At 32.4% G+C, this 18,466-nt stretch overlaps 2 protein-coding genes across 7 annotated transcripts in view; one reads left to right on the top strand and one right to left on the bottom strand.

Moving 5' to 3' along the window:
* Positions 1-4,386: 4,386 nt before the first annotated feature.
* Positions 4,387-11,666, bottom strand: LOC141455552 (MPN domain-containing protein). 2 transcript variants are annotated; one of them, XM_074130674.1, is made up of 11 exons: positions 11,485-11,666; positions 11,311-11,377; positions 11,063-11,194; positions 10,840-10,986; positions 10,650-10,746; positions 10,429-10,519; positions 10,157-10,326; positions 9,752-10,000; positions 8,397-8,557; positions 7,734-7,826; positions 4,387-5,386 (listed from the first exon to the last, which is right to left on the bottom strand). In XM_074130674.1, exons 1-11 carry the CDS (start codon positions 11,487-11,489, stop codon positions 4,988-4,990), a joined length of 1,611 nt encoding a protein of 536 aa, XP_073986775.1. In that variant the 5' UTR covers positions 11,490-11,666; the 3' UTR covers positions 4,387-4,987. The 2 variants fall into 2 exon arrangements, with proteins under 2 accessions (XP_073986775.1, XP_073986776.1); XM_074130675.1 differs by having other exon boundaries at positions 10,662-10,746.
* A 118-nt stretch (positions 11,667-11,784) lies between these two features.
* mib1 (E3 ubiquitin-protein ligase mind bomb 1) overlaps positions 11,785-18,466 on the top strand; it is a 543,029-nt gene continuing 536,347 nt past the window's right edge. For 4 of the 5 annotated variants that reach the window (XM_074130669.1, XM_074130672.1, XM_074130671.1 and 1 more), the window contains exons 1-10: positions 11,786-11,988; positions 12,465-12,606; positions 13,495-13,666; positions 14,562-14,796; positions 15,323-15,442; positions 15,521-15,675; positions 16,079-16,238; positions 16,821-16,944; positions 17,152-17,393; positions 17,478-17,675. In XM_074130669.1, coding sequence (XP_073986770.1) covers positions 11,890-11,988; positions 12,465-12,606; positions 13,495-13,666; positions 14,562-14,796; positions 15,323-15,442; positions 15,521-15,675; positions 16,079-16,238; positions 16,821-16,944; positions 17,152-17,393; positions 17,478-17,675 — 1,647 coding nt within the window. In that variant the 5' untranslated portion in view covers positions 11,786-11,889. Of the gene's footprint in view, positions 11,989-12,464; positions 12,607-13,494; positions 13,667-14,561; positions 14,797-15,322; positions 15,443-15,520; positions 15,676-16,078; positions 16,239-16,820; positions 16,945-17,151; positions 17,394-17,477; positions 17,676-17,745; positions 17,906-18,466 lie in introns of those variants that run through there. The other variant, XM_074130673.1, reaches the window with a different exon arrangement.

Here is an 18,466-nt window from a genome sequence, read left to right as displayed (position 1 = left end):
TCTAGTTATGATTAGATAAACAATTTGAACAAAAATAATGATTCTTGGCGCACCCACGATTGGTCAGTCTGTATGAGATAAACTCTCAATTTGACAAGGAGAATGTCAGCCAAAACAAAAACAAAATATCTTAGAAAACAATGGAAATGTAAACATGTCTGAAAACATTTGTTTTTGTGTTTTATAATAAATGTCATAATGTTAAAGTTGGTGTTATTTCGTGCACACCATACTTGTCAAGATATATAAATTGAATTGAACTTCTTTGATAGAAACAAATGCATTCTTATGTTCGTGTGGATGTAATGTGTGTAAAGCACTTTACGCAGTTTGACAAAAGGAATCCATTTGTATATCGTCTACAGCTTCCTCTCTTCTTCATTCTAGAAGAACGTTTTCTCTCAATTCAGGGTTTTTTTCTCGAACACAATGTAGCATTTCTGCAGCAATATAGAAATTTATTGAAGTTGTTTTTGTACTTTGTCTCACTGCAATTGAACTAAGTCTTGTAACATTCTGTAATCTGGATATAGACCATTCATCAATAACCATTAACATTTCCTGCTCTGAATGCGGAAAAATGCTTTTGCCATTTGAGGTAGGTAAACATTAAAAATATCTCGAAATAACAGATACCGATAGGTTAATACCGACGTTTAGTCTTAAAGATTTCGTTTAAAAACCGCCTTTTTATTCCCTATTTTTTCTCCAACAGTAATCTCTGACATGAGTGATCTGAACTGAGAATCACACACCTCTACAGAGAGACTGGATTGGGCAAAAATTGACGGCATCTTACTGAGATATTTTCTGACCTATTGATTTTTGTTCTATGAAACTATTCAACTCCTAGGATGTCCTGGAACAGCGAGTTTTCGCCCTGGATAGACAAAGATCGCTAAAGCGTGGCTGCCCAAGAGGTAGCGAATTTATATCGTTCTCTACGCTATAGTTTTAACTATCTTCTTTCTTCCCTAAGCCTTCAATTAACCTTAAGAGATGCAATAATCCCTGGGCCTCTACCCCTAGTAGCTTTAGGGAATCTCTAGAAGAAACCATCTGACACTGGCTCTCCACGTTGAGTACTCCAGATACTTGCCCATTCCTTACTGTCCCTTTTCTCTTGTAAGGTTGCTGGCAAGTATTCCAAGTACCTTAGACCTGATCCTTCAGACAATGGACAGAAATTAGTAGGTGACAATAAGTCCGTCAAGGGTGCAATCAGGCGTGCTATGCTCATGGGATGTCTTTTAATTATTGCAGTTATGAGTTGGGCGAGAAGATTTTAATTACATAAATGTGATTACGGTGCCAAATCGTAGCTGAAATGGCACCTGCTAGACGTGCTCGGACCACCAGAGCTTTTAAGGTTGCCTTTCCGAGGCCTGGTTGTGAAGTGTGACATTTCGGAATTAACATTTCAAATAACATATTTTCTCTGAACAGGAAATCGGTTGGAGTACCAATATTTTTTGTGTACTCTATTTGGAGAAGTGTATTGGTCTCAAAAGGCCTCCTTTTACATGTTGCGAACCTTCCCATCTGTTTGTTAACAGACTAGAGGCGTCAAAGCTACTCATAGAGAATAGGATGTTATCTATTCTTGTTCTGTCTAAGTAAGCCAATCAAATCGTGCTAATTCATCAGTGATGAATGTGGAGTTCAGAATCACTGTCATTAAATAAATATCAACACAGTACGAACAATGTCTTAAGAAAAAGTTGAATGAGCAGCGACAAAATTACTACATTATTTGGATATTTTCGTGTTAACAATTTTTTTGATAATATTCCAAATAAGATCCTGATTTTTGAAGATAAACACGAAAGAAAAGGCGCAAATGTTCTATTTTATACTGGAAAAATTTGTTTTTCCAGTGAACCCATCAACCACCTACATAAGCTACCCATTTTAATGTATTTTTATGCGTACATGATATAAATATATATTCCTATAACAAGCATACCTTTGGCCAAAAGCGGCTTAATTTCAATAACCTTTACGCAGCCGTCCGCTGGAAAGAGTTACATCCCCCAGTAAGAAAAGTACACGTATGTAGTATATATATATATATATATGTAGTATATATATATATATATGTAGTATATATATATATATATATATATATATATATATATATATAGCTAAGGGGAAAAGAAGTAGATATACGTAAATATTCGTGGATTAGCAGTAACTTTCTTGTACGTTGAAAGAGGGAAGAGAAATATCTCATATTCGTAGGCCGCCAACGAGAAAGAGAGGCCAACATATACAGAAAAGAAGGCCACGGAATACACATAGATAATACATGACTTCTCTCCATCTTTGTAACTTTAAGAACTCAGAACTTCAGACCAGACTAAAGATTTACATGGTTACTTTTATATAGTGAAGAGGGAGTGGTACAATAATATCTGGGATTTTGGGAAAATAGATTCCACAGCATGTGAGCCATTTTTTTCTTTATTTTAATAATAAGCATTTCGTTTATTAAAATTTCTATTTAGAATGGGAAAAATTATAATATTCTTTTAGGAATACAATATTATCCTTGGTTAATTTAAAAGAAATGATTAATGATTAATTCACTAAAATTGCAAAGCAAAAAATTCTTTTAAGACAACTGTCTGGGCTGAAAGCTGTTGAAGGAGTCCAGAAATTAGTGATAATTCATTACTAGGTAAATCAGTTATCACTTCTTGTAGACGTCATTTAAATCGCCTCACTCTTAATTCTTAATTCTTAAAATTCAGGCTTTAGACAACAGTCCAGCGAAAATTGCTGGACAGAAACACAATGACAACATGAAACTGTTATAAGAGACAATAATGTAGCTGTACAATAATAAAATTACAACATATCTAATACATACATATATAAAATAATACTAGTTCTTTTTCCCTTAGCTAGGTACGTATATCCTATATACGTGTACTCTTCTTACTGGCATAGAATTTTATACTCTTCAACTTTTGAGCAAAGAAAACAAGATATTCACAAAAAATGATTTTAATGACTTTTGGCCACTGATTTCCGGTGACGGGTACTTGAGATTCTACGTAACTTTTGAGCCAACCTATAAAATGCCAAAACATAGATTTATACAAGTTTACAGCTTATTATCTTCTATTTCGAGGTTTACCTCTTTTTTGCCTTGGGCTATATGTCGTTTTGATAATATGGATAATTAATTAGTTAATAAAAAAATAAATTAGTTCCAATAATGGCTTCAAGATGGAAGGAATTACTTGCAATAATGAAAAGTTCGAAATGTCACCGTTAGGTACCAGCACTTACACTACTTAGGACTCTGACTGATGTAGCGAGAACCATGGAACTATTGAAAATATTAATTTATTGTACTTTTAAGCACTATCCCATATTCTAATATTTAAAAGAATTAATAAATGGATATACAAGAAAACTTTGCTAATTACGCTTTCAGGAAATATAGAATTGTTTAATGTTTAAGATTCTGAAGCAAGTAGTAAGTTTCATTATGAAGCAGTTAAATAAATGTAAGGTAAGATTCCACACCATGAAGAGAACCAATTAATTGGCAAGAAAAAAGTTTAGAAAATATTTTTATGTTTGTACTAACTAAGCATTTATAATGTTCATTAAGTGGCCTACATTTTTCTTTTTTAGCCAGATCCACGTTCTGTGCTTCCCTTATTGAGGAGCAACCTATGATGACCAGAACACTTCTCACTTCCTGCGTTCAGTTTGATTCCAAGGAAATAATTAATTTCAAGAAACATAATTACATTATAGTAATTGAAAATGACTTGTAACAGTTACCCTACTAACATACTTAAGAAAAATAAGTTTCTAATTTGAACGAACAGGTAAGCAGCAAGATATTTAACAGAAATGGAACTTTCAATTGATTTCTAAAGATTGTTCCGATTTCCGTATTGATCCAATCTCGCCAAGGTGGAATTTTCATAAATTATTCCGGTCAAAAACCAAAATGTTTCAATTTTAATAATTTGTAATAAATCATATTCTGGTTTTGTAATCCTGAAATCATTCAACACGAGGTAGAACCAAAATGTTACATTTAACTGTCGATTCTCTTGGAGAGGCCAACAGACTTGAAATGTCCGAAGATATGTCAGCCAACCCACAAACAGTGCACTTCACCACTTACTTAGTGGCCAAATTCTTAAACACATTACTAATCTTTTTCGAAAATTAGCATAGAGTAGAAAGTTTGGCTCTAGACATCATTTCATTTCTTGAATACCTGCTGACATCCACAGATCGATGGAATTGGTATTTCATCTATTTTTTCTGACAATATGTAAAACAAATTTAAGTAAGCAATAGTTAGTTATTTTGTTAGGAGTTAATGACTACAGTCCTTATAAAAAAAAAAGAAAGTGGAACTAAGTATATAATTTTTTATTTTTCCTATTCACAATTTTATGTTGATGAAAAATATAAATTAGTCTGTACATCTTATTGAACAACTAAGAAGGGTGTGAGTAATCATTGTTACATTAAAAATTATTATTACGTGACATCTCTAATCTAGGAAAGGCGACAAAATAATTCGTAATAAGTTTCTTTTGGTTGAACCAATTTAAACATCTTTAACTAACTAAATAAAAATGTTTTTTATTTCACAATAAAAGTATCCATGAGTTTAAATTTACTTAAATTAAATAAGCTGCTCAATAAAAGAAACAAAATATATATATATTTTTAAGTGAATTAGAATTTTTTTTTCTATCTTTTTTTGATTAAACTTTAATTTCATTAAACATTACACAGTCTATCCGTATAAAATTTAACAGGAGCTCTCTTTATAAACAGAAAAAGAAGCAATCCCAAAGATGGATGAAAATCGTTCAAAATAGCTGAAAATAAATCATGTTCACTGTTAAAATCAATCTCTTCAACCAGCTCGCCATATCTATCCACTTACGTAAGAATCCACATTGGGATTTTTTTATGGTTTATAACATTTATAAACAGAAATTTAAGATGTCTGCTGGCCATGTTCTTCATGTCTTATCTTATGGTGATGAGGGTTGTGTGTGGTAGGATGAGGAGGAACAAAAGGTGGAAATAACCCCATCAGCGATGTGGGAAATTTTCCAGTAGCAAACAACGCCGAAGCAATCTCAGCTCCAAGATAAGTTGGAGGAGGTGGAGGCGGTGGAGGTGGATACTGTTGTCCAGTAGTACTATGTCCAGTAATACTGTGGCCACTGGTTGTCGCTGTAGCTTTACTGGCGGATGGTACCGTAATAGGTGGCAAAGTTGGTGGAGTCGGTTGGAGTGGTTGTACAACTCCACTTGGGCATACTGCTTCACAAAGTATATTCCACAGTAGACCATCGTTCTGATCGCGAGGAAACTTGCTTGTAAGTGATGTCTGAAAAATTAATTGAAAAATAAAAAACCTTCTATGGAAATCGTTAAAACAAAAAGAATGATATTTACTGGTACAACTATTTTAGAGACTTAATTATTATTTATTAATTATTTAATAATTATTTCTAACTACACGACTCGAGTAGATTTTTTACAATAATATTTTTTTTTTTAAACTGAAAATACATAAGGAAATATTTGATAATAAAAGAGTCAAATAGACAATTACTTCTATCAGGTATGTCTCAATGGATAAAGCCCTAGATTTATTAATATATAAAAAAAAATAATTGATACGCGATTGTAGAAAAACTTAAAGGCGCGACAGGGTGATGTCCTGGCCTGTTTTATTTTAACCATGGTATGAGTGAACTGCCTGTCAAGAATTACAACCACAGATGCCATCCTTAATACCTATATACTAGCGTACACCAATAATGATGTAACATTTAATGCATTCAAGCAAACTTCTGTGACGTTCGTAAAGGAAGTGGGAAGGATGGTCCCCGGGTTTATTTAGGAAACACCAAGTACTTAGAGAGTGGCCAAGATGTACGAGGTCCGAGCACTTCAATAGATCCATTTATGTATGGAAAAGTAAATAATAATAAGAACTAAAATTTTGCTGCCCGGGCTCTCAAGTTAATTCAACCTAGGAAGTAACTTTAAAAACCATAAAAAAAAAAAAAGGAATTATTAAAATTTGCCAAAAAGATTATGATTGGTTAATTTTAAAAATGATGAGATCGGAGAATAGAGTGATGGAAGTAGAGGGAAAATGACGGTTCTGGCGCACCTAAATTGTGCAAGATCCACACTCCTCCCAATCGGACCGGGTAATCATCGAGTTCAACGAAGCTGTAAGCCATAGCCATCAGCACCATTCTGTCCCCACCAATAGATAACTGTATAAATGGATTTAATCACATTGTTCTAGTCTCAATAGTTATTGTGATATGGAAGGTTATATTTTGAAGGTTTCCGTATTCGTTCAAAATTTCCAACACTTATGTCTCTTTTCGTATTTATCAGATTTCCATGAATTCTTCACCGAAATGTAGAGATAAGTATTCTGTACAGCTGGTATAAATCGCATTTTTCTACCTGTAATAATAAATGAGATATAGAAGGTTAAATTTTCAATGTTTTTGATCTCTGTTTAGAAATTTATACCAGATTCCAACGTTTATATCTCTTTCCCTACTTTTCGGATTATAATGAAATCTTTACCGTATTGTAGAGAATAAATAACTCTATAAACGGTATCAATAGCGTTGCTAAAGTCTCAGTAGTTAATGTGATATGGAAGGTTATATTTTGAAGGTTTCTGTATTCGTTCAAAATTTCCAACTTTTATGTCTCTTTTCGTATTTATCAGATATCCTTGAATTCTTAACCGAAATGTAGAGATAAGTTTTCTGTACAGCTGGTATAAATCGCATTTTTCTACTTGTCATAGTAAATGAGATATAGAAGGTTAAATTTTCAATGTGGTCGATGTCTGTTTTGAAATTTGGACCAAATTCAATCTTTTATATCTCTTTCTCTTCTTTTCGGAATTTAATGAAATCTTTACCGAATCGTAGGGAATGGATAACTCTATAAACGGTATCAATAGCATTGCTAAAGTCTCAGTAGTTAATGTGATATGGAAGGTTATATTTTGAAGGTTTCTGTATTCGTTCAAAATATAACTTTCCATATCACATTAACTATGGAGATTTGAAGAATGCTTTTGATACCGTTTATAGAGTTATCTATTCTTTATGATTCGGTAAAGATATCATTAAAATCCGAAAAGAAGGAAGAGAGATATAAAGGTTTTTAATTTTGGATGAGTTTCAAAGCTAAGATCGAAAACTTCGATCATTTAACTTTCTAAATGAAATTTACTGTGATATTTCGGTGTCTTGTACACTTCGAAAATGGGTTATTTACTTCAATATCCAAATTTTAGCGGTAACGTTATTTTTCTTTTATGATATTTAATAAATAAGGCCGTTATTATCTTTTAAAACGATTCCTCTTTTTGTTGTGGTGGTGCGGATTTCAGCCTCGTCAAATTCGATGATAGGTGGGGATAGAATGGTGCTGATGGGGATCGCCTACAGATTCGTCGAACCCAATGATTATCCGGTCCGATTGGGAGGAGTGAGGATCTTGCACAATTTAGGTGCGCCAGAACCGCCATTTTCCTTCTACTGATTAAAATAATCCCAATTTTTGGGATTAGGGCCCCATTTTGATAAATCCAGAACATACATAATTTTATGATAATGTAAAATTTCTATTACATTATATTTAACTTTATTTTAATTACTAATAATACAACTTCAAAAAGTAGATACCTTCATTTTTTCAAGATACGTAACATTTTCTTTAAATTTTTCCTGAAAATTTATAAAATCTTGATCACCTTTGTAGAACTCGGCACACTTTTTCTGTGAATAAAATAGGAGCATAATTAATTTGTTGGGCTAAACGAATTATGGAGAAAGTTTTAAAAAAGATTTTAGTTCAAAAGGAGTAAACTATAAAAGCAAGATTAACAAACATGAATTACTTAAATGGGTTTCTAAGTCCACGAATACAAACAAAACGTCACAAATGAGCGGATCAGAGAATACGGAAGGAATGTCTTACTTTTGAGAAATCATAGTATTTTAGTTTAGAAACATGTAATGTTACATTAAATATAATTTCAAAATTTTGGGTTAGACTTAAGAGGTCAATTATTTCTTCAGAGCTGATACAATGTATTTGTTTGATATGCAAATTTTGATTTTTTCTCATAATATGTTTCTCAATGTTTATAAAATAATGAACGAAATCTTTAATCCAATACAAGTTGTATTCTTTCTCCTCTAAAGAATTGCAAAATCATAATTTCTTTAACTCTCTAATGCCACAAGCATCTCTAATTAACTTCTTTGTCAATTATTTTTAAATCTATCTGCGGCGTTGATATAATACTAAAAAAATATTAACAATAATTTACTTTAACAGCTAACCATTTCATTAAGCGCTTCTTGTGACAAGTATTGGTCCTGAAACTGGCTATAAGACATTACCATTGGTTTGCCATATTCATGGGGCTTATTCTCAGGAGGTGGTACTACCCAATAACATACGACACTTGATTCTAGGCTCACATTTTCCTGCATATAAGGTGCTGCAAAACAAATAGCCACTATCACCAAAATGTTATATAGCTAAATTAGCATAATTATCAAAAATCAAACACAAAACAAATTTTAAAAGAAGTAAAATGAATAACGATGATAAAATTTAAGAGAAGGGATTATTAGCTCAGTGGTTAACACTCTGGATTCCCATTCCCATGTTCCATTCGGAGATCACGGGTTCAAATTCAGCGGCTAGATTTTTTTCTTCCTAGAAGCTTCCAAAAAGCTGAAAGTCCGGTGATGGAGAGTGTCGTCTGTAACGAGAGAAAACTGGCTGGAGTGCGTGCACTGAATAAAGCTCCGAGCGACAATAACCTCAGAAATAGACGCGCCTTAATAGAATAAAATGATAATGAAATTACTTTTCAATCTTAATTTCTGAAATGTGTATTAATAAAAATAACGAACGTAGCACATTATTAAATAAGTATTAAGGATGATAAATTAGGCAAAACATCAACAATGAAAGTTAATACCAGCATCAAAGATCATACATAGCATACAAGAAAAGTTAAAACTTCCAGAATTTTGTGTTTTAGTTTTAAACCATGAATAAATTTTGAAAATTAAAAAAAAATAAAACGGTTTTAAGAATATCAACTATAATCGACAGTGAAACAAATTACCTATCATGAGAGAATATTTTGGTTGGTTCGTGATTTACTAAAGATTACGCACATGGACTTTTAACTGGTAAATGGTTTTCTAATAGTGCTAAATGTTTATTAGTGTACAAAACTTAATGGTAAAATGTGTGCTACAACACTTTTTTGTCATTCGCGCTCTTTAAAAAATAAGCAGTAATTTAACTAAAAATCTCTCTCTCCTGTAGTTCACGTACCTCAGTCGCATTTATTTGATGCGTTGAGGTAGAATTGAACGGAAACAAGATTAATCCACATCCAAAACAAATACCATCGGGATAAGACCAGATGTGCAAGCGAGCATAATGAATCGTTATTTCGAGCAATATCTATATATTAATATACTTAGTTTCATGACCCTTGGTAGGGCTTTCGGAGCTTTTAATAGATACAAGTTCGTTAGAATTCTTTTATATTGCTGTAAGATTAATTTCTTATATGTAAGTTGCTTGTTGGTTGATTATCTCAATAGAGATTAAATAATGTGGAAATGAAACAACTTAATAAGGTTAATTATTGAACTTTAAAAAAACTAACAACAAATCAATCCAACACATGGTATATAAGAGGCGTCACTAGGCCCTTTCATCCTCATTTCATACTCGAGCTGTGAATCAATATCTCTTAGCGTGGGTGTCGGTGGTGCCCTTGGATGAGAATGGTACCAACCCACAAGGCTCAATCTTCGAGCATCAATAGCTCTGAAAATATCTTCTTCTACTAATGGACCAAGTTCACGATCGTTTAGTCTGCTACGACATGGAAAAGCATGTGTGATCGCAAGGCCTAAAATATAAGTAATAGCATGTAATTAATGAGGGTAATTATAAATTCTTCAACATTTCTTAGATAATAATGAAAACATGTAAAAATATTTTACAGACTAATATTAATTAATATTTTAAATTATAATATTTCAAAGAAAATATTTTACAAACTGACTGTGAGAATTGACATCCCAATGTCCAGCTAGATAGCCCACCACTTCAGATGTTGTCAAGTGACAATGAAAATCAAGTACCAATGCTGCATTGGTGCTAAGAGACACTAAAAATGGTTGAATTTTTCCAATTGAAGAAAAAGGAACAGCTTCCACAAGTGTATTTAAATCGCTAAATTAAACAAAATATAAATATATTAGACTCGAAATCTGAACACATTCTGCGCGTACACAAGATTTACTAGTTTTTTAAATAAGGTTGGAGCATACTTACTGAAATGCTGCTCTATTTCCCAAAGAAGAATGCTTAATCACGACCCTCACAGCAGGCACTGTGTCTACTGCCTTATGTTCCATTTCTTCTTCTAATTGAATAATTTATTTTAAATTATGATAATATATTAAATACCGCAATAAGATAATTTGTTAGAATGAAGTATTTCTTACTATTTGTGAATAATAATATTATTCTTCACAATAGTGAAAAATACTCACCACCATCCATACCTTCATTCTCTTTTTGATCCAGTTTTTGAAGCTGCTTGAAATATTTATTTTTAAAAAAATCTAATTTTTGGCCTTGATATTTCACCTAATTCCAAAATCAATAAAAAAAGGAATGAAACCTGATTGATCACACAATTAAAGCTGAAATATTTGCAAATTAAATATAAAATTTACCTACAGAAGCCCACCCGCAGCCTGATTTCTTATCAGGATTCACCATACGCTTGCAATGACAAGCCCAAGCACTTGGAGATGCAAATATTATATCTGTCTCTAGTGATTTAATTTTTCCATCAGACAATAAATCTCCAAGGAATCTTTGTCCCTAAAAAAATGAATTACACTGTTCAATGATAATGTTCATTCTTACAGGAAAAATGATTCAATCTTGTGTCGTTAACCATATATTCAATTGACATATTTGCTTCTCCTGGCTGTAAAATATCTGCTGAAAGAAGCATCTGAAGGGTAACTGTGCGTCCAACAACACCACCTTTAACTCTTCTATCTTCACCTTCTTCGAATTCTTGCTCCTACATAAAAGTAATTTATATTGTTAAAACTGTTGCTCATAAACATGCTTATGTTCCATTATGTCTGTTTTGATTGCAATATTGTAAACTTTCATGAAACATGAGAATATATGTACCTCATCAATAAAATCTTCATCTTCAACATCTCCTTCTACTTCTTCTTCACTGCCTCTTGCTTGAATACTGTATAAAATAAATTAAGAAATATATCCACTTCTCCTAACGCACAAATAATGTAAAAATTAATAATACAGTGCACTTTAATGCTAAACAATATTCAAAATTAGTACCTCATTCTTACTACTTGACGTCAGAGATTACCGAATGTTTGTAAATGTAACAAAACTATAACCTAATCACTAAAAAGTCATAATAAATAAGAAGTGACCATGTTTACAAACGCTGAAAAAAACAATTGCACCAGTTATTTAAATCTTCAATACATTTTATAATAGCTTTAAATTACAAAACCAGACACCAAAAATGTGTGAGCAAAACTTTGTTAATTTTGGTACATTACTTTCTCACCTAGAAATACCTGAAATCGATTTATATCGATTTAAACGTGAAACCTGAGGTTAAAAGCAGTTTTGTAACCTTCTTGTTTTGTTTGAAGGTAACTTTGTTATAGGTTGAGTTCTTTGTTTTCGTTCTGTTTTAACGTTTAAAGGCAGAGTACTGACAACAGTTATACGATGGAAGCTGGTGCCAGTGCTCGCCCTTCAAGATTTAATTCAGTTGAAGGAGTTGGTGCGAGAGTCATTAGGGGACCTGATTGGAAGTGGGGAAAACAGGTAAAAATTGCTATTTAATTAAGATCAATGTTTAAACATAAAGGATACATCTAAATTATAGAAACTATAATTAAAAACCAGAAAAACTTTCTATTTCAATTCCAAAGTAAAGAGCATGTAATCAATCCATTTAGTGTGCTTTTCCTACATTTATTACATCTTAAAACTTATTAATTGCTTAAACGATCATTTAATACTTTCTGAAGAATTTGATATTGTAGCTGTTGGAAGCGTTTTTGATCAATGCTCTTCAGTGTTGTATTTTTTATTATAAATTAGTATTTTGTCCTAGTTGACGATAGTGCTAAACAAAAGATAGTTTAGTTTAGGATGGACCAAATTCTGCTTTTACTTTGACACTTTAAGTATCACTTCGTCTAAAAAATGCTTAATTGTAGTAAATAGTGCTTGTTTCAGATCGTATAGTACGTTTTCAGTTATCTCAAACTGGCTCTAATTTTTTTTAATTTTTTAAGGATGGAGGTGAGGGCCATGTTGGCACCGTAAGGAACTTTGAATCCCCTGAGGAAGTAGTAGTTGTATGGGACAATGGTACTGCAGCAAATTACAGGTGCTCTGGTGATTATGATCTTCGCATTTTGGACAGTTCCCCAACTGGTAAGTAAAGTAGAACTATTATGTTTTGGTGATAAGTAGTTATCGAATAAAATTTCTATAAATTTTAATTACACACCCTTAATTTATTTTGCGTGCAAAATACATAAAAAAATAATGCAAACATCATAGATTGTTTTTATTTCAAGGAAGAGGTTCATTTAGATAAAATTTAGCAATTGCTGCCTTTCATTAAATCTAAATAACGTATTGATGATCAGGAATCTATTAAAAAAAAACATGAATTTTAATAACTACAATTCATTCAACTACGTTCTTATTGTTATGTTCCCAACATGGCAATACTTTACCAGAAGAAACATGGTATGAAGAATAAGTGTTTTTTCTGCTTTTCTAAGGAATATGATTCTGATTTTTTTTCCAACGTAATTTGTCCTATTTATCAGTGGTTTTGGATTTTTATCCTTCTCAAAAATTGTTCAATCAAGTTTTGTAGGGGATTGAACCTCCTTTCAATACACACATTGGTTCACACATTTATTTGTAATTTCTTCCCACGAAAATCCTCCCTAATGCAGCTTTAAGAAGGATGAAGTTAAACTTATAAGACCCAATTTCAGTGCATTTTTTTCAGTGCAATTGCAACTGCTGACTCTTAGATTTTCCTTGGAGCTTCTTACAGCTCGCTGTCCAGTGATGGATAGTATTGTCTGTAACGAGAGAACACTGTTCGGAGGCCGGCAGTGCACTAAAAAAAACTGCAGGCGCCAATAACCTAAAATATTGACTTTAAATATTTGAATATTTGATTAAAATATTTAAATAATTAAAAAAAAATAATAATAATCTCATGGAATATGTTATATTTAAAAATCTCTCGTCAAATTTATTTACAGGGAACGAATTTAATTTTTACATTTTATTTTGTAGGTATTAAACATGAAGGAACTATGTGCGATCCTTGCAGGCAACAGCCCATTTTTGGAATTAGATGGAAATGTGCTGACTGTGCAAACTATGACCTTTGTTCAATTTGCTATCATGCTGACAAACATTCATTAAGGCATCGCTTTTATAGGATAACGCTTCCTTTCAGTGAGAGGTACAGGCAAATCTGGATCTATGTATTTAGCATTGTTTGAATTTCAGAAAGAACATCTTAAGTGAAATCAATGGATTTATGCAATGAATCAAAATTATATTTATCAGAGGAAGGAACTGAATTCTTTATTATTGGTACTAGTCTTCTCTCTGATAGTCAAGATCAATTCCTTTATCTGTGCAATGAGATACGGAATGTGAAACAGATTTTTTACTAGGATTTCTAAAATTTATGATTCTGATGAATTTTTGACACTTGAATTGAAGTAATTTTAGACGGACAATTCCTAAGGAATGTGGCTAATGGCGACTGTAAAAATTGAAATACAGCAGACACACATTTGTGTGTCATGTCTTTAACAATTCCTCAGGATTGTTTAGTGTAATTACCATCGTACTGAAGTAAACACTTAGTATATTATACTATTAAAGAGCAAAGCCAGTTGTTGATGATTTTTGTTGGGAAGAAAATCAATATTCTGGTTTCCAACGTATTATGCGAAGTTGTTTCTGATGTTATTCTGTACTATCTTAGTACTACATAGTGCTACTCTAAAGCCGGTAGCACAGTTTTTTTTTATAGTCCAACGCAGAAGGCATCATTTATTCACTATGCGAAAAGATTAAAGTTATCGATACAGATAGAATTAATTTAATAAAAAGTTTTGTGTCAACTTATTTACACAAGTGCATTTAAAACTTGAAAAAATTGATATTTATGATGAATTTCACATTGGAATTAGAGTAATTTTGCTTTTTGGAAATGTTAGTCCATTGCTTACAATGACATCTTAAGTACACCTCAATGCCATAAGTTAAGGATTTTTGTTCAACAGATAAAAATGTTAGATTATCTACCTTTCCAGACTAATATTTATTTTCTAAATTGTTTACAGAGTGTTAGTTGAAACTCGTCGTAAAAGTAAGAAATTAGCAGTTCGCGGCATATTTCCTGGAGCGCGAGTAGTACGAGGTGTTGATTGGCAATGGGAAGATCAAGATGGTGGCAACGGAAGACGTGGAAAAGTGAATGATGTACAAGATTGGTCAGCTACTTCACCCCGCTCGGCTGCCTATGTTGTATGGGACAATGGATCCAAGAATTTATATCGTGTCGGTTTTGAAGGAATGGTAAGTTTTGTATAAAATATTTTTGTTTCATTTAATGATTTAATTTTAATTGTTCCTTATTGTTGTAAAATCCCTTAAATACTAATCAATTCAACTTACCACATTACTTTCGTGTTGCAAATGATGATCTAATTCCATGTAATGTAGTATTTCTCGCCTGATTTTTTAAATTAACTGATTCGGCAGCAGTCAATGTAAAAAAGTTAATGCACAAAGTTGTGGGGTACATACTTATTTGTTGACTATTACGTAAAGTGGAGTCGTTTCTTGCTCTGAAGGATATTGTGACACGAGCCGAAGGTAATATTTGTAAAATTGTAAAGTGTTATCTTTGAAAAAAATTAGCTTTGTTTTATTTTTCTGAACTTTTTTTGTAATAGACTTTGAAGTGATTCGCTGCGTTTCGATTTTCTGAACTTACGATAATCCTTGATTACTGTGCTTTGTCTTTTATTCCCGTACTTGCCGTAATCCTTAGCAATGAGTAGACCCATTGTTTACTTCACTGGTTTTTTTTTGTTTTTAGGCTGATTTGAAGGTAGTTCACGATGCTAAAGGTCAGGCAGTGTACAGGGATCACTTACCATTGTTAGGACAACAGACTACTGGGCGAAATAGACCACATGGATTACAGATTGGTGATCAGGTATATTTTCTTGTTTTATTTTCATAAATAGTGTTTTATGTGTTGATCATAATATATTGAAATAACTGAATCTCGTAGGTAAAAGTGGATTTAGATTTAGAAATCGTACAATCACTGCAACATGGACATGGAGGATGGATTGAGGGTATGTTTGAATGCCTTGGCACGACCGGAGTCATCGTTGGAATGGATGTGGATCATGATATTGTCGTCTCATATCCAAGTGGAAACAGGTAAGTCATAAAAGATGTAGAGAATTAGTAAATGTAATTGAACAAGAAAACTCTTAATTAGTATTCAACAGTTAAAAAGAATGTAATGAACATGATCTAAGTTCTGAATCCATTTAATAATATTACTACAACTTCTGTAAGTGATATGCGCGGTGGCATGAGTACCGGTTTGTTCATAAATTTTCTCTATCAGAAACCTTTTCAGCTCACTGTCCGTGGTCAGGGTTATCTGCAATGATTGCAGGAGTAATGTCTACAGATTGCCCCTTATCATGAAGCAATAATATTATAATAGTATTATTGTGTTTTGCATTTGGAAAGAAAAGTAGTATATACTACATAAATGTATATAAATTTATATATGTGTGTATTTTACAAACAATTGTTATTTCTTTTATTCTAGATGGACATTCAATCCTGCAGTTTTGACTAAAGTTTCTGCAGGTACCGCATCTCAAAATCAACAATTTGCCGTAGGAGATATTGTTCAAATTTGCAATGATTTAGAAAAAATTAAGATATTGCAGAAAGGACATGGAGAATGGGCTGCAGCAATGGCGCCGGTAAATTCAGTCTTTATATTAATTAAATATTAGATTAGTTGCTGCGAAGAATGTGTTTGCGATTATTTAATCAGGAAGATTTTGCGAAGGGTATTATTAAGTTGTAAATGTAGTTTAAAGTTTACTAGTTCACTCATAGCTGATTTGCGACATGAAAAAAAATCTTACCTGGGATTAGAGATAAGGAAATAACCTCTGGTATCTTAAGAAATTTAGTAAATTTCTCATTCCTATAAACATCTTGTACCTTGCAAAAAATTTTAAACCGAAATCAGTAGACACTAAAGCATCAAGCGTATGATCAATCACGCTGCACTCAATGGTTGCGAAATACTACTCCCGCGGTCGTATTTAAAAACAGGTCTGCCTTTATCTAAACGTTCTCTTGATAGATGTGAATGGTCTACCAGAGCCTGTTAATGCAATGTACTGGTGCATGAGCGTTCCGCGAGAAGGTTGGACATACTCCATTTCTCTTAAATGTGCTTTACGGCAATTCTGCTCCGGACAGGACTTCAACGACTATCTAGATAATATAGTAACGTTCCTTTCTTGTTAAAAACTTTTTCCCACTGTCTGCAGACTTTAGGCAGCATTGGACGGATACAACAAATTTATCACGATAATGATTTGAAAATTGAAGTATGTGGCACTTCCTGGACATACAATCCACTAGCAGTGACTAAGATTTCATATCCTTCGGGCGGTAAGTAATTTCACATCTTAACTTTATTTCTGCTTGGTAAACAAAATGCTTTGATTACCAAATTTTACAATCCAATTTGTAAAATTGATTTCCTAGTGTGTTTTTCATATTAAACTTTTTGTATATTGGAAATACCGAGCCTAGTGAGATTCTTTACAAATTGTTGGAAATTAAACAGAAATAAACAAAAAAATTTTTTCTTTGCAGAACGCTTGAGCGCGATATTAAAAAAAATATTTGAAACTCATTCTACCGGTGATGTAAACCTTGAATTAGTAAAATCAGCAGCAAACGGTGATGTAGCAACCTGTGAAGAAGTTATTTTAAGAAAAAGTGCCGATGTGAATGGAATGTTTGGAGGTCATACAGCTTTGCAGGCCGCAAGTCAAAACGGACATATAAACGTTGTTAAACTGTTATTAAAACAAAATGCGGATGTTGAAATTGAGGTAAAAAGAAAGAAAATGAAACCTGATGAACATTTTTCTTTTTACAGTTTGTTATATTTGTTTTATTTTTTAAATATCTTTTAGGATAAAGATGGAGACCGTGCCGTCCATCATGCTGCTTTTGGTAATGAACCTGCGGTGATAGAATTGTTAGCCAAAGCTGGTGCCGATTTAAACATTCGAAATAGCAGAAGACAGACTCCACTTCACATCGCTGTAAATAAAGGCTACATCGGTGTAGTCAAGACGCTTCTCAAGCTTGGTTGTCATCCAAGTTTACAGGTAAGTGATATTGTTTATTGCTTGATATTGCCGGATTTTCATCCTACGTTAAATATTATTTCGCTTTCAGCGGCAAACGTTTACTTACATCATCCATAAGAAGATTATTTCTCATGAAATTTAAATCGAGAATTGTATCAAATTTTGCTGAATTTTTGTATAACTGGAAACATTTTCTTTATGTGAACCTGTTTTGCAGTAGTAAATCTTAACTATAGATTTGTTCTTTATTTGTCTCTATTATTGTTATTGTGATGCTACAGTCCTACACTATGACTTGGACCTTATTCAAAAGAGACTCCCGAAAAGTTTTTTTATTTTATTTAAGTGTAAAGGGAACATCCAGTACTCCATCTAGTGTAAATAGATGTACATACATTAAAAAAAAGAAGCTATTATTTAAAATTATTGAAGGGATGAATGTTTAGGATGAACTTATTTATTTTTATGAATGAGGAGCGAATGTGGTTGAATTTTCTGCAAAATATAAGTTTTCGGGATTAGAGAAAAATAAATGATTTTAGAGAGATACGTAGTTAGGCTATTTTACTTCCATTTTATTTCTTCGAGGCTTTTTCGTTGAATTATTAGTCATGTTTGTGGACCAAAAAGGATCAAAGTAAATAGTTTAATTTGACGAATTATTTACTTCTCTGTGGGGGGAGGGGAATGTATGGTTTTTAGTTCTTGTCAATATTTTAGGAATTTCATTTGGAAAATACAATTTTTTGTTATTATTTCTTAGGTTATTATTTAAAATTTTAAAAAGTTTAAAAGCAGCCATGAATAAA

The sequence above is a fragment of the Rhodnius prolixus genome, unplaced genomic scaffold, assembly GCF_049639745.1.
Source record: "Rhodnius prolixus isolate KJV_2025 unplaced genomic scaffold, Rpr scaffold_4, whole genome shotgun sequence".
Taxonomy (NCBI): domain Eukaryota; kingdom Metazoa; phylum Arthropoda; class Insecta; order Hemiptera; family Reduviidae; genus Rhodnius; species Rhodnius prolixus.
The sequence above is the reverse complement of the archived record's forward strand: the minus strand, read 5'-3'. Positions and strand labels throughout refer to the sequence as shown.